This window comes from Podarcis pityusensis (genome assembly GCF_964106645.2).
Source record: "Podarcis pityusensis genome assembly, chromosome: 2".
In the NCBI taxonomy this organism is placed as follows: Eukaryota; Metazoa; Chordata; class Lepidosauria; order Squamata; family Lacertidae; genus Podarcis; species Podarcis pityusensis.
Window position 1 is genome coordinate 76,665,799 of NC_138029.1, and position 25,880 is coordinate 76,691,678.

Here is a 25,880-nt window from a genome sequence, read left to right on the forward strand (position 1 = left end):
CGCGGGTGGGGAATGTTGGGGTCCTCGCGGGTCTGTTGCCATGGAGACGCGGCGTCGGCGGAGCGCTCCGTAGGCCGCGGAGAAGCCTGCGGCTGTCATAAAGAGGTTGTCGCCGGACCAAGAGGCGGGTGGTTCGGGTCGCGGGGCGCGTTTATGTTGTGGTTGTTGGTTTTTTTAAGCGCGTTTGAGGGACCGGTCAACTGCGCGACGCGGTTCCCGCCCCGGAAGTCCGAGCAGGATGAGGCGGGGCAAGAAAGCGGCAATTCCGGTGAGCTCTGTGGCCCCCGCCTTACGGCGCAGAGCCTCCTCGTCTGAGGATCCGGAAGCGCCTTTTCCTACCGCCGCCGCCTCCGCCTCCTGCTCGCTGGGCTCTTCCGCTTCGCAGGGCGACCCTCTTCTGCTGCCCGAGAGCAAGGGGACCCCCGGCTGGGCTAAGGAACCCCGCCTGCCCGGCGCCGACTCGGCCTCCTCGCCTGTGGTGCAGCCCGAAACCAGCGAGCCTCCTTTGCCCCGCGAGAGAGTCTACGACGGCCGCGGAGCGCAAGACGTGGCCTTGCAGGCGGACATCATGTTCGGCGTATTCCGATCCATCCCGACACAGATGGTGGGTCAGGCGGGGAGGGAGGGGGCTTCGGGGGAGACTCTCCTGCGGACCCCCCCCCCGCACCATTAGTGAGAGCTTTCTACTCCGCTTCCAAGCCGGGCAGGAAGTGGGGATGGGGGAGCGGCTTGGCCGCCTGCCACAATAAAGCAGACGTGTCCTAAGCGGAGCGCGGGTGGCTTTGATGGGGGGGGGGCGCGACTCTTTTCTTCTTCGTCCCTGGGGGCTTGGAGGAAAAGAGAAGAGCCAGAACTCCTGAAGACACTTGGGGCTATTGAACCGACCAATTGTAAACCCCCGATCTCGTGTTTACTTAAAAGCCCAGCCCCTTAGATTTTGGTGCGCCTTGACTTCCAAGTAAGCTAAAGCGTGCTGAGAATTGTAGTCTTGAGGTTGAAGTCGGAGCTTAATATTTGGCATGTATAGTCAAAGCATATATTGAGTTTAGGGATCAGTAGCGCCTCATATTTGACATAAGTACAGTGGTACCTCAGGTTAAGTACTTAATTCGTTCCGGAGGTCCGTTCTTAACCTGAAACTGTTCTTAACCTGAAGCACCCCTTTACTAATGAGGCCTCCTGCTGCCACCGCACCGCCGGGGCACAATTTCTGTTCTCATCGTGAAGCAAAGTTCTTAATCCGAGGTACTATTTCTGGGCTAGCGGAGTCTGTAACCTGAAGCGTATGTAACCCGAGGTACCACTGTACAGTAAAGTGCTAACAGCAGCCATGTGGAAGCTGCCCAAGGAATGATTTTGCCTTGATTGCTGTGACGTGGATAATTGCTTCCCGCACGACTGTTCTGCACCTATTTAATGCAGAATCTCAGTGCCAGCACAACACGTTCAACCAACTGTGTGGAAACATTTTCTGATGCTTCCACGTTGTTAGGACATTTTTTTTCAGAATATTAACATAAGTGAAGCCATGGAAATATGACAGAAAACAAGACAATGAATATTCCTACAAAGCTGCTATGGCAGTGATGGCACAGGAAACTAAATCAGGATCTTCTTATATCTATATGCCACCATTACAGAAACTAAGCAGCATGGAGGAAAATACTGGTGCTCACTAATCTTTTTTCCATCCCCACAGGACTATAAAGGCCAAAAACTAGCAGAGCAGATTTTTCAGGGAATCATTCTTTTCTCTGCTGTAAGTATAAGTAAAAAAAAAAATGCCATATATTTTAGTCTTATTTTTTAAAGTAACAGTTAGAAGGCAATAAATACATGATATCTGAAAGTAAAGCATATGTACAGCAATAGTGCAACTCAGAAGCCAGACCCAATGTGTTCATTTGGATTGCAGCCTGTACGTAGCATACTGAGGCTAAGTTAATGATTGTGCAGTGTGATTTTATGCACATTCCTACAGAACTAAGTTCTACTGCGGTTAGTGGCCTTGTATGTTTAGGGCTGCAGCCTTTTGTTTTAAGTACTGTAAAAAATAGTATGTCACAGTAACATTAATCTTGTTTAGTTATTGATTTATCTTGTATATGTTTATATTGTATAAGTTGAATTAATAATAATATTGCAGTGGACCAAGTCCAAATGAATGACGGTTAATGTTCTCCTGCTATCAATTCCCCATATTAACCCCCTAAATGAGTTAAAATGTCTGCTAAAATGCTCATTTAAAATTCTCTCCATTCTGGGTTTGGAGAGTGACTGGAATTCTCATTGACCTATTGTTTCTTGCAGGTAATTGGCTTTATTTATGGGTACATCACTGAACAGTTTGGCTGGACAGTTTACATTGTAATGGCTGGATTTGCTTTATCATGCTTGGTAAGAATATTGCTTATTTTTGTGTGTGTAGCAAAACAGTGAATTCTGCAAAGCTTGTGATAGAATGGAGATGTAATGAAAGCTCACACCATACAAGATAAGTAAAATATGTGTTTCTTTAGGACAGTGTGTTAATGTGATTCTAATCTTCAACAGTACCATTAGCTTGATACTCTTGTTTTATTTTGTGCTCTTTATGCTGCTCTCCCCCCCCCCCCCTATGTTTGAAATAACTGCACTAGAATGGGGCTGCTATACGTCCTGATTTTCTAGGACATGTTCTGGAATTTGCCTTCGAAAATGGCGTCCTGGATTATTTTTTGGAAATTGTGCAGATGTCTTGGAAAACTGGCAACTGGGGTTAAAGCATACCAAAAATGCCTTAAAAAGCTCCAAAACCCAAAACTTCTTGTAGTTTTTGGGGTCTTCCTAAAAAAACACCCTGGTTTTTACTTTTTGAAATATGGCGCCCCTACTAGAAACAGAAACACTGCTCTTTTGCTTTGTATATACTCTAAAAGTTAATATAGGCAAAGCTGAAACTTTTACAAAAACATTGTCAAGGAAGTTTGTATTTTTCGTTTCAGCTCACACTTCCTCCATGGCCCATTTACCGTCGCAATCCTCTAAAGTGGCTACCTGTCCAGGAATCGGCAATAGATGATAAGAAGCCAGCAGACAGAAAAGTAAAAAGGCACACTAAAAATTGAAAAAATACATATCTTGTATCATTTTCTGTCATTAAATTTGATTTAAAATCTCTTATTCCTCTTCCTTTACTTGGTTTGCTATTTGAGAATACCTTGACAGTATTCTAAAATTGGCCTTGCACAGTTTGAGTTTTAACAATGTGATAGTGCTTTTGACTTAACAGCAGCCTGGAAAACAGATGTTTAAAACGGAGTTATTACTATTAAAATGCTAGAGTGGCCTATCTTTGATAGAGATAGAATCATAAGATTCTAATCCAGCATTTTATTTTATCCATTGCCAGCCTGATGCTTTAGGAAGATCACAGCAGGGTGTGGCATAATTGGTTTTGCTTCTGGACCTAGTAATTTACAGACACTGCTTTTAAACATGGAAAACTTCAGGTTTTTATCTATTTTCACTGTGGCCCAAGATAAGTAGATTTAGCAGCCTGTTAGAGACAATGTAACATCCTGTAGTGTAATTCTGAGCCTGAAGTGGTGGTGGTATTGGAAATGTTAAACATTGAAACATGTCTTTATTTTTTTTCTATTTAAGCCTTTAGCCATTGTACATACCTACAGCTCCCGAGGGTTAAAAGTACCATGGTTTCCAAATAGGTCTGAGGTACCTTATTGTTTAAAATATCCAAAAGCAAAGGTTTTTTGTCTTTGAATGACTCTTTAACTGCTTGAGAAAACTCTTCCATCCTTTTTCCACATGGAGACTTTTTATTGTCTTTTCCTAACCCCAATTTATTCCAGGTTTTGCAAACTCTCTATTGAGTATACAAGTCAGTCATGTGAAAGGTTATGAAAAACTTTAGAAATGAAAATAAAAAGTAGACTATAGCACAAGCATGTACTGTGAATAGTGTGTGTATACTTAACTCCATGGAACAGGACAAAAATGGAGCCAAAAGAAAAGCAAGCAACTGATTCGACTGTGTACAAAACAGCTATGTAATGTACTCAAGGCACATCTATCTTCCATGTCATACTAAGATACTAAACTTGTAGCCAAATTATTAGCCCATGGCTTTATCTAGGAGTCCTTCAAGACACATTTGCTGTGTAATTATAGCTGAAGGAAAGTACCATATGAACCATTCTTTTTTTAATTGATAGCAGGATGAAAACGAGCTGGGTTTTTCCTAAGCAAGGAAAATATTTTGATAAAAGTACTTTATTTTACCAAAAGTTAGCCTCACTTTTTTAAAGTTAAACATTCACACATAAAGCAACAATACAGTAGCAGGAAAGAGTTATTTTCTGTCTTGTTGATCCCAAGGGAGATTATCATTTTGTAAGACCCAATTTATGCTGTTGCAGCAAAAAGCAAGCGGGGCAATGGATCAACCAGAGATAGCTTCCTAGACTTCATCTTAATTCCTGGCTTTCATCAGTTGTAGGACATTTTATGGCAATTCATTCTACTTGAGTTCTCTGCAACTTAGAAGCTTGCTTATACTAATCTAAATTGGGCTGTATCCAGAAATCTATCCACATAAAATGAAGGGCAGGGCCGGTCCCTAAAGAAAGTTTGAATGGGGTGGGGAAGGGGCAGATCATAGAAAATTGGGCAGAGTCATCTTTTGTCAGGAAATTCTTTTGTGACCTACCAGGGAAAGGAGGTGGTGGAGAAGTCTTCTTATGCCTATCCCCCTTGGTGGGCAAATCTCTTGAGTATAGCCCATCATACAACATCCTTGAGGAGGGCCTGGAGCTCAGTGGTAGCACCTGTCTTTCAAGCGGAAGGTCCCAGGTTCATTCCCTAGCATCTCCAGATAGGGCTGGGTGAGACTCCTCCCTGAAATGCTGGAGAGCCACTGCCAGCCAGTGTAGCCAATACTGAGCTAGATGGACCAATGGTCTGACTCGGTATAAAGCAGCTTCCTATGTTCCTCTCCTAGATAAAAATGTGAAAAGCAGCAAGAGTGTTCTCTTTCTTGGCCCTATTCTTTCAAATGAAAATCCTAACTCACTGCAGTTGAGCACTAAAAACGAGCAAAGAGGCCATGTTTAAGGACATTTTGCTTAGAGTGCATAGAAAATATTGTAGCTACAAAAGCTGGGTGTATGTTTTTAATCTGAATTTTAATAATTACGGTTGCAACAATAGTAAATGCTTCCAGTATCTACATATAAAGAACCTGTTCCTTAGATGGCTTATTCAAAGTATGGGATACAACAGGCTTACTCTGGTGTTGACTAAACATTTTTGGCATTTTCCTAATCTTACTACACTTGCATCGAAAGCCGGGATTAACGACATGCAAGACCTGGTCAAATCAGTGGGGATGGCTATTTGCGATTCGGCAGGATTGCAACCTTAAAAAACATCATTGATGATGTTTGAGATTTATGGTAATAATTTAGTATGTAAAAAACTGAAAATATTAAGTTGTACTACCTGTATAAAAAAATCCCTAAACACTGTTACTCACTTACCTGGAAGAAACATGTTGCTATTTGTAAAGCTAAACAAGCTCTACAGCAGGTAACAAATCAGTAAAGTAAAAATTGTACCCCACAAATCAGTTGTGTACAGGAAAATAAAAATCCACTGGGGTAAAAAATTGTTGAATAAAGTCTTGCTCTTTTCTTCATAACGAAACAGCTGAATTGAGGTTTCTGTCAAAGCTTCACATTTTCTTCCAAGAATTTTAAATGGCGGGCCTTTATGCTGTAAGAAGTATACTTTTCTCCCATGAGCTTCCGCAAATGCAGCTGTTCAGGGTAGGGAAAAAAAGGCTTTTCTGTGTTGTAATTCAAAACACAAATGATTCTAGTGTGAAATATTCAGGCTACAGTCTTATGTAAATTTAAATAACATCCTAAACATGATATCTATAGGTTCAGGAATCCCTAACACTGAAACAGGACCAGATAGTTAGGCAGAACATCCCAAAGTGAACTTTTGGAAATTGCACAAATTTAGAGTAACAGTCAATTCATGTTTGACATTCAGTTAGCTATGGGTACTTTAGTCCATCAGTTACAGTGAGGTTAAACATGTTTAATTACATTGGTTTATGTATAGCATCTAATTTCAAGTAGTGGCACTTCTCTGAGGTGCACGTAGATGGAAAGTATTCAAACTTTAAAATGGTGGCAGAGAGTAAAGCCTGTTCCAGAGGTTATTTGCAAAAGCCCCTTCGCAATAAATAGGACCCTGTCACTATTAATTTGCAGTTTATTCAGAAGGAAGCTCCATTGAGTTACCATAAGTGGTAAGAGGGAATAAGATTACACTCGTCCATTAATTTCAATCACTGGAATTTAATCGTGACTAAAGTTATCTGGATAAGGAGTTGATCTGCATAAGAACTGTAGGGCAAACAGGCTTGTTTTCAAAATAGTACATTATTTGGAGTTGTGCAAGGAAATATATGGTGGTTATTGCAAAATACCTGGACTAGCTGTTTTAAATGCTAGACGAGAAAAAAACAGTGTTGAAGAGAGTTGCCAAGTGTGCAATATGAAAGACATACTTCTCTTTTCTGTTCATCTTCCTCATCCATGACATCATACACCTTCTCTAGAAGCTTCACTCCAAGTCCTTGAACCACATCTGCTCTTAAGATCTCTACCAATCTCCTAACCTTTTCATGACCAGAGAGAACATCTAAAATAATAAGCAGAAACATATTAGATATCCTGAATTCTTTGTTTATTATTTTGTTTTAGTTGCCAGAAATCTAAATTGTAATTGTAGGAGTCCTGGTGGAACACTTTCCCTTTTATTCTGGTGCAAACAAATATCCATCTGAAGGACTTCCCAGACTTCAAATCTCAAATTTCATGCTTCACTATACAAACAACTTTTCCCAGTCCAGCATCAGTACCCTATTCTCATATGAGGCTTGGATTTTGTAGTCTTGCTAAAGAGGGCATAGCTTTTTACCATTTAAACTAAGGGGATGGATTAGAGGGCTCAGTTGTGCACTTCTAGACAGAAGAGGTGGAGCAAACAGCCCTATTTCCCCTCTTTATAAGCAAACATTTTTAATTGAAATAATGTTCCTGCAGTTCAATGGTACAGCAGAATACCTAATCTGGGAATGATTCCTTTCAAACATGATACAGACCTGAAGGAAACTCCTGCAACTGGAATTCATCTGGTTCTTCTGATGCTTTTCCATGTAATTTAAGGGTGTCTTTGTATTTCCTATTAAGCCGGAACTGCAATTCGGGAGCTAGTATTGCAGACTGTGAACAATTTTCTTTATTATCCATTTTTAGCGTTTGGGTCATTAGCTGCACCAAGTCATGCATCTCATTTGTTTTTCTGCAAAAGGTATAAAAATCTTAAGTTTTTAATGCACAATTTATGGGAACTTTTAAAAGTGGGTTTAAGGCTACACAAAGAACTCTTTAATACTGATGGGGTATTAGGTTAGGGTATTAGGTTATTGTAATGGACAATTCTTATAGGTTGCTTGTTTCCTTGATCTGTTTCTATTCTGGTTGTCTTCCTTTTTCCTTAATTTGTCCTTATTTCTTCTCCTCCCCACCTTAGAAAGCCCCTCCTTTAAGAAGCCCACATCAAACTTTGAGGATACCAGTCCCTCATCCCACCCCCAGTGAGCAGGAACAACACGCCCTGATCATTGGCTTAGCATTACATCTGAAGTGGAATCTGTCATTAAAATTCTACTCAGTATTGATCCAGAGCAGAACTCCAACGTATAGTTAGCAGAGTAAAAACACGTTGCAGAATTCCCAGAAAATAGACCAGAGGCAATTATATTTCATCCAGCAGAGCTTTCCTGCTACTGAAAGCAAATGAGCATAATGATCACTAATCCAATACATTCAGGATTGGCACTGTCCATAAGAAATCCAGTTGCAGCAGACTTAACTTAAACTTACAAAAACTTATAAGTCTAAACCTTAACACTAAGCATACTATGTACAGAAAAACACACCAGAAGAAAAAGAGATAGAGAAAGTGAAAATCCAGGCTCCTTCTGGCCTCTTATTATAGTCAGCATGACCCTGACAGAAAGAGATAACAACCAGTTTAAGCCAGCTGTACTCAGCTGCTCTGAAAGAATAACCCAAACATCATGAAGTTTCTTTCACACAGGGCAGCTGTTAATTAGAATAGGAAAGATCTCTACACATCAGATCAAAACTTTCTGCACTAAGAAATGCAAACGGGCAGAATCATGGGTTATTTAACTCAACCAAACAACAGTTGGGAAGCCAAGTGCAAGCCTTGGCTCCAGTTTATACATAACGCTAAGTCATGGTTTGTTGCTCATACTCACTAGCAAGGAGGAGCGAAATGGGAGCTATCTTCACTCTGGCTTGATGCATGCTTGCTGCTCTGCGCACTTTTGTCTCAGGTCCCAGCCACCAATGGCATATGGGCCTCAAGCTGCAAAGTGTTCCCACCCCTGGTTTTACTGTGGCATGTAAATGGAGCCAATATCTTAAAGAGAGGATATCTGCTGAAATGCAGAGTATGTCAAACCCATGGGAAATTATTTGCTCAGGAAGCCTAGATGCAGAGAGAGTGTAAGAGTTAAGTAGGACATGGAAAGAAAAAGGATACTGAATAAATGGAATGTACCAGACTGTTATTTCTGTGAAAACAGATTTGGCTTGCATGAACTGATAGCCTTTGTGAAAGGCTGTTTTTTTCTGACTGAGGAAGTACTACTTAACATTTCTCTAATGCTTTTTTAAAGTTCAAAGCACTTCACATACACTGCTAGTAATGCTTGCAACCTTATATAAAGGTCAAACAATATAGCAGATGTAGGGAAAAGCAGACAAGGGGATAGGGAGTATGGGCAGGAAAGAGGAAAGAATGACTTGCTTAAGGCTGCCTAATGACTTTATAGGGAAGATGAGATTTAAACCAGGAAATTCACAACTGCTTTAATAACACCAGTTTGAGCTGTCTAATCCTTAGATCCCAGCGATGCGTTTGATGGAGTGTCATACTGGGAAAGGGTTTTCCCAGGATTAAGCGGGTTTTGTTTAAGGCAAAGATTACCAAGGCAGATTGAGTTAATAAAAAAAAAATCTCAAAAACATTTTAGTACCAATTTTATTAAATCAATCAGCAGAAGAAAGTACATTGCCAAGAAGGGTCTTAATTCGATTAGCAATATGCAAAATTATGCTATTAAATCAGGGCATGTATTTTCTTTAATGTATGTATCCCACTTTTATTGTACAACATTTTGTTTTTTTGTTTAAAAAAACAACACTTGAAATGTGTTCAAAAGCATTTTTTGAGAAGTAGGTGAATGGCTGCAAGAAGTGGGTTGGTCCTTGTAAAACACTGACGCACATGATCAGGAGCTGTGTGATAGCATTGGAATTGTTATTTAAAAAACAGCAAAAAGAATTATCTAAAAATCTTTTTTAAAAAACATTTTATATCTGTGCAGCTATCACAGAAACCAGAACAGCAAGAGGGATTGCTGCTTTCACTGCGCAGCGATCCCTCTTGCTGTTCTGGCTTCTGAGATTCAGAATATTTTTTTTCTTGTTTTCCTCCTCCAAAAACTAGGTGCGTCTTGTGGTCTGGTGCGTCTTATAGAGTGAAAAAATACGGTAGTTAGCAGAGTAACAACTTAAACCCATTGCAGGATTCCCAAAAAATAGGTCAGAGGCAATTGTATTTCTTCTAGCAGAGCTATACTGCTACTGAAGGCAAATGTGCATAATCCAATACATTCAGGATTTGCACTGTCCATAAGAAATCTAGTTGCAGCAGACCTAATTTAAACTTACAATAACTTATAGTAAGTCTAAACCAGGCTTCCTCAACCTTGGCCCTCCAGATGTTTTGAGACTACAGTTCCCATCATCCCTGACCACAGGTCCTGCTAGCTAGGGATCATGGGAGTTGTAGGCCAAAAACATCTGGAGGGCCGAGGTTGAGGAAGCCCGGTCTAACCTTAACACTAAGCATACTATGTACCACACCAGAAGGAAAAGAGATAGAGAAAGTGAAAACCCGGGCTCCTTCTGGCCTATTATTATAGTCAGCATGACCCTGACAGAAAGAGATAACAACCAGTTTTAGCCAGCTGTACTCAGCTGCTCTGAAGAAATAACCCAAACATGAACATTCTGCTTGTTTCTTTCACACAGAGAAGTTTTCAGAACCCTCTTGAATTAATTAGAATAGGAAAGATCTCTACACATCAGACAATATTTTCTGCACTGAGAAATACAAACTGGCACAAATACACTGAATGCCTATGGTTAAGGGAGAAGCCTTACCCTTCTTTACTGTCTCCATCTGATCTCTCTGTGGAGCTGGTGGAAGAGCTTAGTTCATCTTCAGTAGAGCAACCAACTAAGCTCTTTGTCTGTTGAAGGCAAAGCATGTGTTTCAAGCACAAGAAACTATAGACAAAACAGTAGCACAGTCCCCCAATATCTCTTCTTGCAAAAGGGCATTGATTTCAGGGGGGTGGTGTATACAATTCTTGCCATATTCCGTAAAGTAACACTGGCTTGGAACCTATTTAGATGCTAATAACAGAATATACATTTGTGGAAAGCTGCTCAAACCAAGTGCACAAAATCATTGTGATAATGACCGCTCCCCGCTTAAAACGGGGGGCGCCCTTTGCGTGGACGCGCACAGCCCTAGATCTGGAGCGGCCCCATCAGCATAGGCTTGGCTTTGCCTTCCCTCAGGTGGGATACCTGGAGGTCTCCGCCTACCTCAGTCAGTTGTCCAATCCCACCTGGGGGAAGTGTTGCCAAGGAGACCAGGCTAGGTAGGGGAGGGATTACCTGCCCACACAATAGAGGGAGGATCTTACCTGGGAATCCTCACTTGGCTCCAGAGCTTCTTAGGGAAGGACGTCGCTGGACTTCCTCGCTCCAAAAGGTAAGCCTGGGGCCTTTCGCCCCCCCTCCCCGCGACAGGGTTCCCAAAGGATAGCGGGGGGGGGGGGTAAATGGATTTCAGGATACCCTTTTAAAAGGGAATCCTTTTCCTTAGGTGGGCCCTGATGCCCCGGGGTGTTGGGTGGTGGCACGGGGGCGTGTGGGCCGCGGGGGGCGAGGCAACGCCACACGCGGCCCTTCCCTTTCCCCGCCAGGCCTGGCGGCCCTGGGATGCGGCGGCTGGTGGCGGGGGGGGTCCCCAGTCACCCCCAGGGCCTTGGAGGCCTCCAAGCGGCCTTTTTAGGCCGCAGGGAGGCCCGCCGTGTTTTGGGAGGCCTTACTGGGCCTCGGGGGGGCTCCGCCACGTTCCGCGGCCTAATCGGGCCTCCGGCGGCCCTGGAGCCTCCCCTGGGTGGCGGGGGCCTTCTCGACGCCCCGGCGATCGTCAGGGGGGGCGCGGGCCACGCGGACTCCCCCAGCACCGGAGGCCTAGCTAGGGCTCGGGGAGGCTCCGCCGCGTTCCGCGGCCTAGAAGGGAGGCTTTGACCGTACGCCGAAAGGTCGTCATTGCTCTCCCCTGCGGCGGTGGTGTAACGGGGGCGGCTATCTCTGCTTGAACATATGTTCTCCAGAGCTGGCCCATCCCCCCCCCACACTGGATAACCCTGAAGCTCCCTAGGTCCCCGGCTGGGGACTGGGGAGGGAGGACGCCCAATGCCTGAGCCAAGGTCTACCCACAGTTGAAATTTAATAAAGTTGTGGCCAATTTAATCCCATAGCACGTTGTCTTGAGTCGTTATTCCACATGACGGAGGGGACCGCTCAGGATCTGGGGACTCCGCCTGTCCACGCAATGGAAAAGGCTTCTCATTTTGGTAGATGCTACTACTACAAGAGCAAGGTTTCTTCTTTGAGTTGCATTGACTTTTCCAACACCGATTGGGCCAAACTGTGTCACAAGTCGCATGTGCCAAATCATCTAGTGTATTTTTCAGGATAAGGTTGTTTTGCACAGGTTTTTAAAAGTGAGTTTGACAGCAGTCAATGGCAATAGAATTCAACATTCCTAGCAGGAAATGCTTTCTAATACAATCCAGTCTGTTTGGAAATACCTCCATGTGAAGGACATTGTAGTGCTGTAAAGCATGTGAGTGACAGCTTTGAAAGCCAGCAACTTTGAATGTTGCTGATTTCTGCTTACCTCACAGATTGCAAGATCTGATGAAAAGTGAGCAATTTGGACATGATCATCTTCTGGAACTTTTATTTCTGTGGCGGCACTGTGTGAAGCTCTTCTTGCAGCAGGCCCTGAAAAGGGGTAAATTAAAAGCATTCAGAATCTACTCTCATTTTTATTGTTCACATTCATTCACATGCTATCTCTGCCAACACACTCAAAGTGGTTTATAACAAAAATGGAAAATAAAAAGTTAAAATAAGACAGCAGCATACTTGGAAAGCAAAATACACAGCACAAAGATGTTAACTTATGAAAACCTGGGAGGCTTTAAAGCAAATCAGCCCATTTCTTTCAAAAGAGGCAAGCAAGGTAGACCACTGGACTTCAAAAGGTAGAGAATTCTATACCTGAGTAGTTATGGCCAGTTACCGAATTTTTCGCCCTATAGGACGCACTTTTTCCCCTCCAAAAATGAAGGGGAAATCTGTGTGCGTCCTATGGGGCGAATGCAGGCTTTCGCTGAAGCTTGGAGAGCGAGAGGGGTCGGTGCGCACTGACCCCTCTCGCTCTCCAGGCTTCAGGCAGATATCCGCAAGCCTGGGGAGCCCACGGGAGTTCCCGTAGGGCTCCCTAGGCTGCGGATAGCAGCCTGCTGCCTGGAGCGCGGGGCGCGCTGAAGCCGCGGCTGGGGGGGGAATAATTTTTTTCCTTTATTTCCCCCCAAAAAACTAGGTGCGTCCTATGGGCCGGTGCATCCTATAGGGCGAAAAATACAGTATGTTGAATTCTGAGCTTGAACCTGCTTAATTATTACAGTCCCAGGTCTTCACAGACATTTGCCTGGATTTCATATTGATGATATGCAACAGAGCCTAGTTCAGAGTCTTTCAAAATCACCACCATTTACTGATTTAAGAAGCTACACTCTTGGATACACTTCCTGCATCTGACAAAGTGGTTCTAGTCCACCATGCCACAACAAATTTGCAATTTTTTTAAAAAAATGCCACCTGACTTTTTTCTTCCTTCCTTTTCTGCTGCAAACAGACTGACATGGCTGCACCTCTGTCATTTATCCTTTGACCAAATGCAAATTTGGATGTTTGATCCCCATCCCTGCCAATTATGACCTGGCCTCTCTACCTTTAAAAACATACTTATAACTTTGAGCAGCCATGAAAATTTGGTGGGTGAGTGTTCTGTCTCAGTTACAGCCATTTGTTATTTGTGAAGATACACTTTGGGGAGTGATTGCAATGAAAATGTGTTATAGCTAAGAAATTGCACCATATGCTTAAAAGGGGCAAAGAAGTTAGTTACCAAAAGGAAGCATGTCTTCCTGAGATTGCTTTAGTCTCCTCCTCTCTCGTGCCGACAGTGGTCGATCCTTTAAAATAAGTAACAGTGATATCAGAACCGAGATATGTGGCTTTGTAGTCTGTCATAATTGACCCGTCGATATGTAAAACATAACTGAAAACTGAAGTTTCCAAGACAGTCAATACTTCACTACCTTTTCTCCACTGACTTATTCTACAAGGTTGATAAAGCCCTTCAGGAAAAGAATCCCCCACCTTCTTTACTGTAAAAGAAGTTTGCCAACCCCGTACTAAGTAGGTTTTACTATGATGGCAAAGTAAGTACACTTTAGTCTATGTATTGAAACAATGCTGAATCTGAGGCTTCAAAGAAAAACAGATAGCATTAATATGCTAAAAATGTGTCTGCAGCAAACCTTAGAAACTGCCACTTCGGTGCTTCCAGATCTGTTTATAGCCCTTGTAACTACAGCATCCTGCTTGTCTGTGTTGTCTCCTCTTGTCTTTGCATTCATGTCAGGAGCAGCAGGCAATGGTCGAGGACCTGTATCCTTAAAGGGAGAAAAACCAGTTATGTAAAAACATTGTTTTTTCTGCTAAGAGGTTAGCTATAAAAGCACTCATCCTTCAAGGCTGGACATAAGGATTCCTCTATACTACCAACTCCAAGTCAATACAAATAATCAGGCAGGTAGTTCTGCTCCACTTTTTGTACACCAACAATCTAATTCTGTACATTGCAGAAAGCATAATATTATTTACTGTATATTATCAGCATGGGTATCCTGTTACCCAGCTGTCCATTAGCAACACTTCTAAAAAAGTTGACACACTTCTTTGCCCTTTGAAAAAGCATACTCTTTTAAAACATAATGAATCTAGAGGTGCCAATGGAAAATAAAAAGATGCTGCATTTTAATTAAGGAGTGTTTTCTCTTTTTCACCCTCTCTGAACATACCTCAAATTGCTCTCTTTTCTTCTGCCGTTGCTGTCGTGACAGGGAAGGCTCGTGAACAGATCCCTGGGGCTGAAAATGGGGGGCGCTTTCGTTTTGAACTGCACTGTTAGCTCCTCCCAAACTTCTGAAGGAGGCTTCAGCCTAAGAATAAACCCAAAACTCTTTGTATATGCTTTCCAGATTCAAAGTGAGGACACAGCTATCAATGACTATTAACTATGACAAGTATACTCTGGCTCCACTGCCAAATACAGCATGTATCTCTGAATACCAGTTGCTACGAATTGCAAGAAGGGAGAGCGCTATTGCACTCATGTCCTGCATGAGGATGCTCGACCAGACGGGAAACTGACCTGACCCAGAAGGGTTCTTCTTACAATCCAAAGTATACACACGTTTGAAAAGTGCTATCAGGGACCCATAACTATCACCTTTTTCTCATCCTTATCACCAAACCTACAAAATTCATTTAAGTAGTAAACAGCGTTTATGTAGCCACCCGGACATTTTACATTCATTTGTAGAACAATTTTCCAAAAGAAGCCACCGGTTTAATTTCACATGCCTTGCAGAACCAAAAAATTTGACTACTTACCAGAACTTCTACAGGCACAAATGGTGCTAGAAGTTTGTCAGTAGAATCCAGACTCTGGAAAGAGAATTTACTGCATTTTCATTAACTTTTACCAATAATGATACTAGCTAAAAGTGTGGTGTAAAACATTAGCAAGACAAACAAGCAAATTATTTGAAATGTCTCATTACTGTAAAATAGAAAGGGTAGGAGGAGTGGCTGGCTACATAGTATTCAAGTGTCACTTCTCTGAGCCCAGGAAAAACACTGATATCACTCCTCTGTCTTCTTCCCCACCTGGGCTAGATAGGGACCTGGCTTGTTCTGTTCTAACACTGCTTCCAATTAGCGCCAGTGAGTCTCATGAGACAGGGACACCCTGTATAGAAACAGGGAAATAGGTGCGCAAAAACATCCTCAGACGACATAAACCATTTCACTTCATTGTTTTCCAATGGCCCAAGCCAAGGCACTCTGGATCTCCAGCTCCCTCCCCACATACATACATGCTTGAACCCCAGAAAGTGGGGATGAGCTGATGTTCAAGGGAGGACGAAGAGTTAAAAAAAAAAGACCATATGAGGTATGTCCAAGCCCTTATGGTCACCTAAAAGAGCTATTTATAGCTTGGGTCATGTTGATTAGTTGTATCTGATGCTGTTCCATCACAACATGGGACTTCTTCCTCTCCCCATGCACCTTCAAAATCTGCCCTGGAGAGTTCCCCAATGCTCTGGAGCAAATTTTGGAATAGTGGCACTAGATACATCCCTACATGACTAAAAGAATAACAAACTAAACATAGAAACCTCTTTTCAGCTAGTTCTGTACGTAAGGCTTTGGACTGAGGCCCAATATAAAGGTCATACAGCCCTTGGATCTAAACCCTCAAGTCTGATGACACAGCTGGTTTGTATATCTGACGGCTTCAATCATTTTCAAAATAATGCGTTAAGTATGTGTGTAACAATGGCAATGAAATGTAAATAAACAGAACAGTGCAGTGTATTGTGGGGGGGACTGTCTTGAAAAAAGCAATAGCCTTTTCAAAAGGGGGGGGCATCAGATTAGTGAGAAATGGTATATAAAATGATGATAATAAATTGCAGCAGAAATGTAAAGTCATTCATGGTCACTAAAACATTTTGTCCTCAGTTCCACTTCCTCCAACCACCCTTGTGCAAGAGCTGTGCAGCTGCTTTATCTGAAACAAAGAGCTAGTGTAGCTACGCCCTAGATCAATTGCCGACAAAAACCCAGTGCCATTAGTAGCTGGTCCTATTTCCAAAAACTTTGCAGCTTCTATTACATTCCTCTGTATTATAAGATAAAATAATTACTTTATCATTTGTGTCTGGAATCTCTGAAACAGGTTGCAGAAGTTTCATGGTATCATCACCATCAGCTGTGGTATCAATAACACCCTTTTTAATAGCTACAGTTTCCAGACATGGATTTGTAATGCTCTGCAACCTTTCTTCCTTACACTGTGGTGCGTTTATTCCTATTTCAGACTCTGCTTCCCTGGGAATACTTGAGCTACGGGGCTTTTTATCCCCTGTAAACGTTCCTGCAAGTGTCTGTTTGCTTTCAGAGTTCCTCTTTTCCAACGGAACAATAACTATGTCCACTTTGCTCATTGTTGCCACTGACATGTCCGCGCTGTTCAACCCATTTGTGTTTGAGCTTTTTTCAGGCTCAGGTGCCAGTTTGTTCGAGGAAGAAACCTGAAAGGTTTTATTATGGATTAAACATTTCTCTTCATTCTGTAATTAAAATGAAGGGGGAAAATAGAATTAATATACCAATCCCATTAGCCATTTTACTCAAATGGAATTTCAAGATCCCCCAATTTTTTTTTTAATCCCATGTAAAATGGCTGGATTCAGAAATGCCTGAAGACGACAGGAGAGCCTGCTCCAGCTGCTGAAAGATGCCTTTGTCCAATTTTCAAGCTGCAGCCCCTGCCCCCTTATATTCAGCCCCCTGCACCATAACTCATCCCATCCAGCAGTGTCTCCATTTAACTCTGGATCCAGCGCTCTAAGTCGAGTTAAGAACTAAAATCTAACTCACCCTTTTAGATTTCCTGGAATGTTCATTAGGAAGCTTCTGGGGTGTTACATTTCCATTTTTCAATTCAGCATCTCCTGAGGAGCTCTGGGGTTTGACTTCAGACATTTTCTTATGATTTTTGGCTGTTTTCCTTCAAGGCAAAGGTAGGAAATGCAAACATTAAGGAAACTACAGAATTAAAAGATTTGAGGAAGTATTGTCTTGCAACAAATCAATGTTGCCTCCGGTCCCTATGTATGCTTTTAGAGTACTTTCTGAAAGCCTGACACATGCAGCAAACACCTATATTGCTTGCCGTATATCCATATCAATATATCAATATATGGGTGTAGATAAGCTTTAGGTAGCCCACCTATAAGAATGTAAGAATTGCCTTGCGGGATCAAGACTGCAACCAGCCTAACACCCCAACAGTGGCCAGATAGATGCCATGCATCACAGGACATGGCTTGTTTGTTCCTGACATCCAGCTATCAGAAGCAATCAGAACCAGTCACAAATACTACATTTGGCTTGTCATTTCTAATATCCTTTGACACATCTATCGTCCATGAATATTTCTGTTAATTTTAGTCACAGGTTAGCCACCCCTGTGCTGCACATTACAGAAACCCAATAATCAACAAGAAAAAAACCCCAGCTATTCCAACAACAGCATTGAACTTGCACAACGTAATTTGTCATTTAAACATTTCTTACGCCTTTGTAGCTTCCAAAAACAGAGAGATTTGGTGCTTGATGTAGGGTTGCCTTAGGATGCTTCTCACACTGGGCCTCTCCTCTGGCTTTTTACTAAGCATTGTTCTTATTAGCTCTTTCAAGTGCATGCTGTAATCTTTTGGCATGGGTGGCAGCTGTTAAGAGAAGCAAAACTAACTTTATGGGACTTCTTTGGCTGGTTATAAAGTCATGATGGGAAAACCCCCATGATGAACGTCCATTCATGCCATTACACCAGTCATTCAGATATAACTCAAGCCTTGGATATGCTTTTCTAAAAGGCAGCGTTTCTTCAGAAAATGCATATCACATGCATCAGGCAGCCTGCAAAGCAGGGCTGGAACGCTCCAGCTGGCTGTAGCAACCATTCAACTGGTTTCTTAGGGTAGGAAACTTCAGAGTTCACTCTCACATGCACATGGATTACTGCTGCTTCTGTCACTGCCTGTAGGCTGCTCTTTCGTACTTCTCTCTCTACTGGGGCACAATATGTACTGTATTATTGTGCTCATGTGGCACTTATCCTTTGCATGGTGTGGGCCACACCTTTTAGTGTGTCACATTACAAAAATATTGGAGCAGGGAGGAGCACATGCATTTGAAATATGCACTGCCAAGATGCAAGATCTGGGGAGCTGCATGGCAAAAGACCAGAGTAGCCCAAGGCAGCCGTTCAGCCTTCCAAAGCAGATCTGGCTGGCTAGTCTCCATTATTCCTCAACGGTATTTGATGGCCAGAGTATGTATGAGAGAGAAAACAGCCAGTCTAGGAGAAAACTGTGTTGTTGGTCTCCTACCAAAAAACTGCAGGTAAGCAAGCTTCTGGATGGCTGTGCCTAGTGGAGATCAAGTTTTGAGCACTTAGGATAGTATGCAGAGCATGAAAGAGAGCTCTAGAGTGTAAATGGGAGTTTTTACAATGGTTCCAGTGAATATCCACCGTGAAAACCAGAGTTGCTACACTCCTCTCTTGGTGCTGCCATGCTAAGCCATGGTTTGCATTATGTGCAAACCCATGCTCTTGGCTTGTCACACTTGATGCTTGTAGTTTGTTTAAGGGAGACAAACCAGGAACCTGGGTATGCACCTAATGATAAGCCAAACCATGGCTTAGCTCAGAGTAGCACAGCAGCACCAGGACCAGGAGACAAGTGAAGCAGCTACAATTTTTGTTCTGGGGACCTATGCACTTGCTTCTTCTCACTAAGCCACAATTTGACATGACACACATTTTAATGATGATCTTGCACAGACTATTGCTCCTATTACTATTTATCATTAAAATCTAAAAAAATTTGTTCTTATGCTTATTGCTTTCATGCTAGCAAGGTAACTTTGGTGTATGTGGGTTGCCTCAGATGATTGGTGTTGCTTAAGAAAACCATCTGTGTTCTAAAAGGTTCAATCTTTCCTGCTTATTCACATGATCTGTGTCACTCATGAATAGTTAGGCGAGTCACTGAAAAAGAATTATTACTGAATGTGGCTTAATAACAAGCGCTAGACTCCTTATACAGCATCCATGAGAACATTCCTGCTCTAAGCAGACATTCTAATGGTACCACGGGCAATGAGGGTGAGCAGAATCATTACTGTGCTGGCTGGACTCCTCTCTTACAGTCAAAGGCAGCTGGTATTGCAACAGAAGCAATGGTGCCTTTGCTCCTCTTTCTCTGCACTGCAGCCTGATAGAATGACTACCACTAAATTAATGTTTTAAAGCAGGGATGGGGAACCTGTGGCCCTCTAGATGCTCTTGCCAACTATCATCAAGCCCAGCCAGCATGGCCAACAGTCAAGCATGATGGGAACTGCAGGCTAACAACATCTAGAGAGCCACAGCTTCCACCTGCAGCATGTCTTAGAATGAGTTTAATAGACCAGTTAACATAACACTACTGGTGTATTTAAAAAGACGTTAATTTTCAGGTTTCCTTAACATCAGCATGCATTCATATAACACACCAAACAACAAGAAAGCACACACACTCTATCCTTACACTTAAGACTGGGTTTTTAAATCAAAAGGTGTTTTTTTTGTTAAACATGCTGAGAACTTACTGCACATGTGGTGCTTGAGGATATCCCAGGGATTCTACACTGAAAAGGAAAGCATTTTCCTTTCTTCAGCAGTACAGTTTATATCCATTATGTCCTTATATAATAGACTATTACCTAGTCTACACACAGTTTTTTGCAACATACAAGGCGACAGGGAAATTCTTGCACATATGGATACTTCAGCAAGTATGAATAGTGGCCTACAATTAGCGTAGCAAAAATGATAAAGGAATGTTACCTTTCCTTCAATAATTCGATATACTAAGGAGTTCATATCTTTAGCATTGAAGGCATGCTTCAGTGTGGCCATTTCATAGGCACAACAGCCCAAAGCCCAAACATCAGACTGAAAGCAAAAGCAGAGAAAACATGTGTTCTACAGGTCCTTTAAAACAGAATCAGACAACACATTAGCAGGCCATTTCACAACTTGGAAAGGAAGCCACAAGCACACGTAGGCTTCTGGATTGTGGTCAATTTGTTTCACTAAGGTATCTTCTAACAGAGAGGTACAGCTTATAGACAAATGGAATCTTTGTTTTATCAAAGAAAATAGATAGTGGAGGAATGAATTGCTTTTGCTTAGCTGGGAAAGGACACTGGATTCTTGTGAAAATATGACGAATACGTCAGCAATTTTTAAAATGGCATGTAAAAGTTTTAGACAGCTAAACGCTTTGCCTGAACTGTACAGTATTTCTCATACAAATATAAATGGCAATTAGTGTACTACCTTGAACATTAATTCAAGCTCACATTCATCAATTTAGATGTGAAGACTTAGAATTCCTGTGGTTTTAATAGCCACTCAATAGAAAAACTAAGTTAGTTTTCAATTACATCTCTTAGCTTGCTGTCAAATCCAAAAGTAGAAGCAAGCATCACTGAATTCATTGGTCTACTTCTGAGCAAACTTAAAACCATGTTGCAGCTTGGAAAAGGAGTTCACAACACATAATATACTTTACCTTATAATTGTAAGGCTTGTTAGAGAACAGCTCAGGGCTCATGTAGTAAGGTGTGCCAATGAGAGTACTAGCCATGTCATACTGATTTTCCAACACTCTAGCTATTCCCAGATCTCCCACTTTGATGATATTTGAACGTGTCAGGAATACATTCTGAGTTTTGAGATCTCTGTGCAGAATGTGCCTTTCATGCAAATACTGAAAAATAACATAACAGTATTTACAAATCTCTAACTCACAACCTAGGTTACCTCACAGAGTTACTGCATGCATAAAAAGCAATTCTCTTGTGCACACCACTCTTGAGTTCTTCAGTGGGGAAGAGCAACCTTCCCCAACTGGATGCCTCCAGATGCTTTAAACCACAACTCTTTCTTCAGCTGACCCCTGCAGGTCTGATAAGGAAGGAGTTATTGCCCCATCCTTTCTCATCCCCATCAGTGAGTGTGGCTCTCACCCCCTTCAGTGATGTGTCTACTAAAAAAAAGAGAAAAAGTGATCCCACGGCCAAAATTTTTTGCATGGTCTAGATGACTGACCATGCTGGCTGAGGTTAATGGGAGTTGGAGTCCAACATCTGGAAAATAATTTAAAGCAGACGCAGCACTGAAGTGGGTGGAGAGGTTTCAACACCTTTGCACAACTCAGCTCCCCAATGGAGAGGCAAAATGCTTCCCCACTGGTCATCAGGCCCATCATTTGATGAGTGGGGAGGGAACAAGAGGCTCCTTCCTCAGCTAATCTGCATGGATCAACTGAGAAGAGACTATGTGCATGTGACTGGAGGTGGCTCAACCTAATGATGGCTTGTGGCCCTCAGAGGGTTGACAAAGGCTGGATGTGGACCTCAAGTAAAAAAACAGTTAGCTACACCTGGTCTAACTGGATCAAGACTATCCAAGAATATTTGAAAGACTCCACACTTTTCTGTTCTACACAGAACAGCTAGGATGTTAGAAAAGATAGATTCTAAATTGATTAGAAGCATGCATAGGCGGCAATAATACATTTACCTACTACGTTGCTATATCTTATTAAAGGATTACAGTCTAAAAGAGGTTCAAGTCATGCCAAAATTCTAGGAAAGGTTTATTTAAATTTAAGAGACTAAGTAAGAATCAACAGTTTCAGATGCAAAGTTACGTTACCTCTGAGGGTCTTCTGCTGGTTCCCTCACTGTGAGAAGCCAAGTTACAGGGAACCAGGCAGAGGGCCTTCTCGGTAGTGGCACCCTCCCTATGGAACGCCCTCCCTTCAGATGCTAAGGAGATGAAGAATTACACAACTTTTTGAAGACATCTGAAGCATAGCTGTCAACTTTCAGATTTGAAAATAAGGGATCAGCAGCCTCGAAAATAAGGGATCCGCAGCCTCATCTGTCCCGGGGACAGTCTACGGGATATCTAACAATCCAGGATAGCAGTGGGAAGCAGCGGGAAACAGCGCTGGAATAAGGGAATTTCCCGCAAAAGAAGGGAAGGTTGACAGCTATGATCTGAAGGCAGTCCTGTATCGAGAGGCTTTTAACGCTTGATGTTTTTATTAAGTTTTTAGATATGCTGTAAGCCACCCACAGTGACTGGGGAAACCCAGCCAGAAGGGCGAGGTATAAATGATAAAATTATTATTATTACCTGCAAAGCCATAGCAATCTGAACAAACCATTCCACCACCTGACTTTCAGGCAAAAGCTTTCCCTTCTGTTCTTTCAGCTTATGATATAGGTCCCCTCCTTCACAGAAGCCCATGACAATGTATAGGAGGCCATCTTCCCCTTCCCAGGACTCCCTATAGGTGACTATATTAGGATGCTTTAGCTGAGACAGCAGCTGGGCCTCTTGTTCTGCTGATTTTCTCTCACGACTCGAGGCATGTTTAAGGTTCAGCCTTTTGATAACATACTGCAGAAATGAAAAAAAGAAGAAGTTATAAACAATCACAAGTATATTTAGTAGGTTTAAAAATCCAGCATGTAAGCCTACTCTGTAAAAGTCCAACTAATTTTAATTGAACTTTTATCATCATACTGGCCTCAATCCAGAGAATCCAATTACTTGTACTGTTATAATCAGCAGAGTTTAAGCTAACTGCAACTAAGTTGTCCAACTAATGTCAACAAAACTTGAAGCACTGCTAACTTTTTCTGGATTGAGGCCAAAGTGTTTTGGATCAGAATGTTTATAAATATGTTTATACCCTTTGATCCTAAGGCCGAAGACATTGGCCCCAATCCAGTTGTACCAACTCTAACATAGGCTGAAATCTCATACCCTTGTGATGAAGCCCCACTGAATACAGTCAGACTTGCCTCTGAATAGACATGCATAAGATCGCACTGTTAGAATCCATGCAATTGTTCCATAGGCTGGGCATTTCAGGGGGGGAAATATCTTTTTGTAACTGATTTAGAATATGTTATAAATGAATGCTGCATCCATTTAATAAATAATAATAATAATAATAATAATAATAATAATAAATTTTATTTATATGCCGCCCTCCCCAGCCAAGGCCAGGCTCAGGGAGGCTAACAAGCAATAATAAAAATAAGTTGAATGAATACAACTTAAAAACAAGATTAAAAAACAACATTAAAACATTGAAACATTAAAACATTAAAATGCAGCCTCATCACAGGAGGAGAAAGGGAAAAAAGAAGAAGAAAGAGGGGGAGGGAATCAAATTGACTCCAAGCCAAAGGCCAGGCGGAATAACTCTGTCTTACAGGCCCTGCGGAAAGAAATCAGATCCTGCAGGGCCCTGGTCTCATGAGACAGAGCGTTCCACCAGGCCAGTGTTGAAAAAGTCCTGGCTCTGGTTGAGGCTAATCTAACTTCCTTAGGGCCCGGGACCTCTAGGGTGTTGTTATTTATGGACCTTGAGGCTCTCTGTGGGGCATACCGGGAGAGGCGGTCCCGTAGGTACAAGGGTCCTAGGCCGTGAAGGGCTTTAAAGGTCAAAAGCAGCACCTTAAATCTGACCCTGTACTCCACCGGGAGCCAGTGCAGCTTGAAAAGCACTGGGTGAATATGCTCCCATGGCAGAGACCCCGTGAGGAGCCTCGCTGCAGCATTCTGCACCCGCTGGAGTTTCTGGGACAGCTTCAAGGGCAGCCCCACGTAGAGCGAATTACAGTAGTCAAGCCTGGAGGTGACCGTCGCATGGATCACTGTGGCCAGGTCGGGGCGGGAAAGGTAAGGGACCAACTCATCAGATCCAAAAAGGTCCCCAAATGCAGCTTATGCTGAGGAGAGGTTTTTGCAACTTAACCAACAAGATGCAAGATGCAAATGAAAGTATAAAAGAATGTCAACGCAGCATCCTCAAAATGCAACAACTGTCACCTTTTCAGCTGCTTAACTCCTGCGAAATAATGAATTGCAAACGCTCAATATCACCCTAACACAACAACCCTCTTCACTGGGGTTTCCCCTCGCTTACTGTCCCTCTTGTTCACCAACTATCTTTTGCCTGATTGAGGAGTGAGGTTATTACCCCTCTACCAGGTCGCTCAACCATTGCTACCATGTCCTTTCTTTCAGCAGATCAAGATGACAGCAAAAACTGCAAGGTGTTTTTTTTTTGTTTTTAGCGGGGGCAATCAGAATAAGATCTAATGTATTTTCTATAGTTAAGCTTTTACCACTATCTTCACTGTACGTTTTATTTTATTTTATTTTGTCTTATCTTATTGCTATGGCTAGTGGCTGATGCAAATAAAGATTCTTTTTCCATCAGTGCCTGACGGGTGGGAAACCTGCGGCCCTTCAGGTGTGTTGGGCTCCCAACTCCCCTCAGTCCAGCCAGCATGGCGAGCGGGCACGGAGGGCAAGAGCGAGGCAGCTCGACACCTCCTGGGTGTTCACCTGCGCTGCTTTCGCAAAGTCATAGCAAAGGCTGCCCGACCCCATTTCAGACCCCCTCCTCTCCAAGCAGGCAGGCAGGCAGGCAGGCAGGCAGACTCTCCTCTCGCGCCGCTGCCCTCCGTACCTGTTTGTTGTCCTGCCGGTGCCTCACCAGGCTCACTTCCCCGTAGCTGCCCTTCCCCACGGCCCTCACGAAAGCGTACTCGCCGACGGGCATCCTCGCAGGGCCCCGCGGCCGGCACGGGGGGGGGGCGCCTACGGAAGCCGCCCCCCGCCCGCCAACCGCAAGGACGCGGCAGCCGATGCCATAGAGATAGAGCTACAAAACCTCCGGAGACCATAGAGAGCACCCTCCTTCGGTGGGGAAGGGAAAGGAAAAGACAAAAAAGAGCGCCTTGCTGTCTATGGTAGTGATCCTGGTCGCTGCAGCGGCCATCTTGGGCCCGGGCAATCTTCCCTGACTTGCGCATGTGCCCATGCTATGTACGGGTCTCTCGCTGCTCTTTTCAATTCGTTGGCGCCTGTCTCGCGCGGGTGGGTTGAACCCGCTTTCGTCCCGCCAAAAGTCTGGCGTGCCGCTGCTGTCTCTGATTCCGGCAGATCAGGGGTTCCCAAGCTTTTGTTTCTCACGGACCACTTGAAAGTAGCCGAGAGTCTTGGCTTCAGTTCTACTGAACTAATTTGTTTGACGTTGCTTTTTGTAGCGATGGAGTGTAACGACTTCTTCGATTGCGACGATTCTCAATTGTTTTCACTGCTGCTTTTGCTGCTTATGTTATGTTATTATGTTATGTTAGTTTACCTCAGCATAAACCTTAGGTTCATAAATACTTTGAAAAAGGAATCATAATTCTCTGAGAGGAGATACAGAGGTCCAAACCAGTCAGAGCTAGAACTGTACTAGAATATTAAATAATTTCTTTAGTTTAATTTTGTGTACAGTGGCACTTATTCCTGGCTGTATTCTCAGGTACTTCCTTAACCCATCAATGCCTCCAATAGTTTCCTTATAATGTGAATATCCAAATGGGGTATATTATACAAAAAACAGTATGTCTCATGTTCGTTAAGTATGCCTGAAAATGAGAGCTTCTTAACATGCTTTTCCAGTGTTAGAATGTCAACTATGTCTATCCACATAGCTGTGAGAGTAGTATATGATGCCAAAGGCACCATTGGGCATGCAAAAAACCAGCACTGAG

General features: G+C 42.8%; 2 protein-coding genes across 4 annotated transcripts; one reads left to right on the top strand and one right to left on the bottom strand.

Moving 5' to 3' along the window:
• The first annotated feature begins 90 nt into the window (after positions 1–90).
• On the top strand, positions 91–3,162 carry SPCS1 (signal peptidase complex subunit 1). Its single transcript, XM_080995399.1, has 4 exons — positions 91–604; positions 1,700–1,759; positions 2,311–2,397; positions 2,985–3,162. The coding sequence occupies exons 1-4, from the start codon at positions 239–241 to the stop codon at positions 3,105–3,107; spliced, it is 636 nt and encodes a 211-aa protein (XP_080851525.1). The 5' UTR covers positions 91–238; the 3' UTR covers positions 3,108–3,162.
• A 2,004-nt stretch (positions 3,163–5,166) lies between these two features.
• Positions 5,167–25,136, bottom strand: NEK4 (NIMA related kinase 4). Of its 3 annotated transcripts, XM_080995372.1 has the most exons (17): positions 24,803–25,136; positions 22,447–22,713; positions 20,813–21,010; positions 20,083–20,190; positions 19,845–19,883; positions 17,763–17,917; positions 17,064–17,193; positions 16,328–16,753; positions 15,009–15,062; positions 14,414–14,554; positions 13,871–14,005; positions 13,456–13,522; positions 12,157–12,263; positions 10,338–10,426; positions 7,178–7,377; positions 6,581–6,714; positions 5,167–5,816 (listed from the first exon to the last, which is right to left on the bottom strand). In XM_080995372.1, the coding sequence occupies exons 1-17, from the start codon at positions 24,893–24,895 to the stop codon at positions 5,724–5,726; spliced, it is 2,436 nt and encodes an 811-aa protein (XP_080851498.1). In that variant the 5' UTR covers positions 24,896–25,136; the 3' UTR covers positions 5,167–5,723. The 3 variants fall into 3 exon arrangements, with proteins under 3 accessions (XP_080851498.1, XP_080851500.1, XP_080851499.1); XM_080995374.1 differs by lacking the exon at positions 15,009–15,062; XM_080995373.1 differs by lacking the exon at positions 19,845–19,883 and having other exon boundaries at positions 24,803–25,134.
• Between the last annotated feature and the right edge of the window lie 744 nt (positions 25,137–25,880).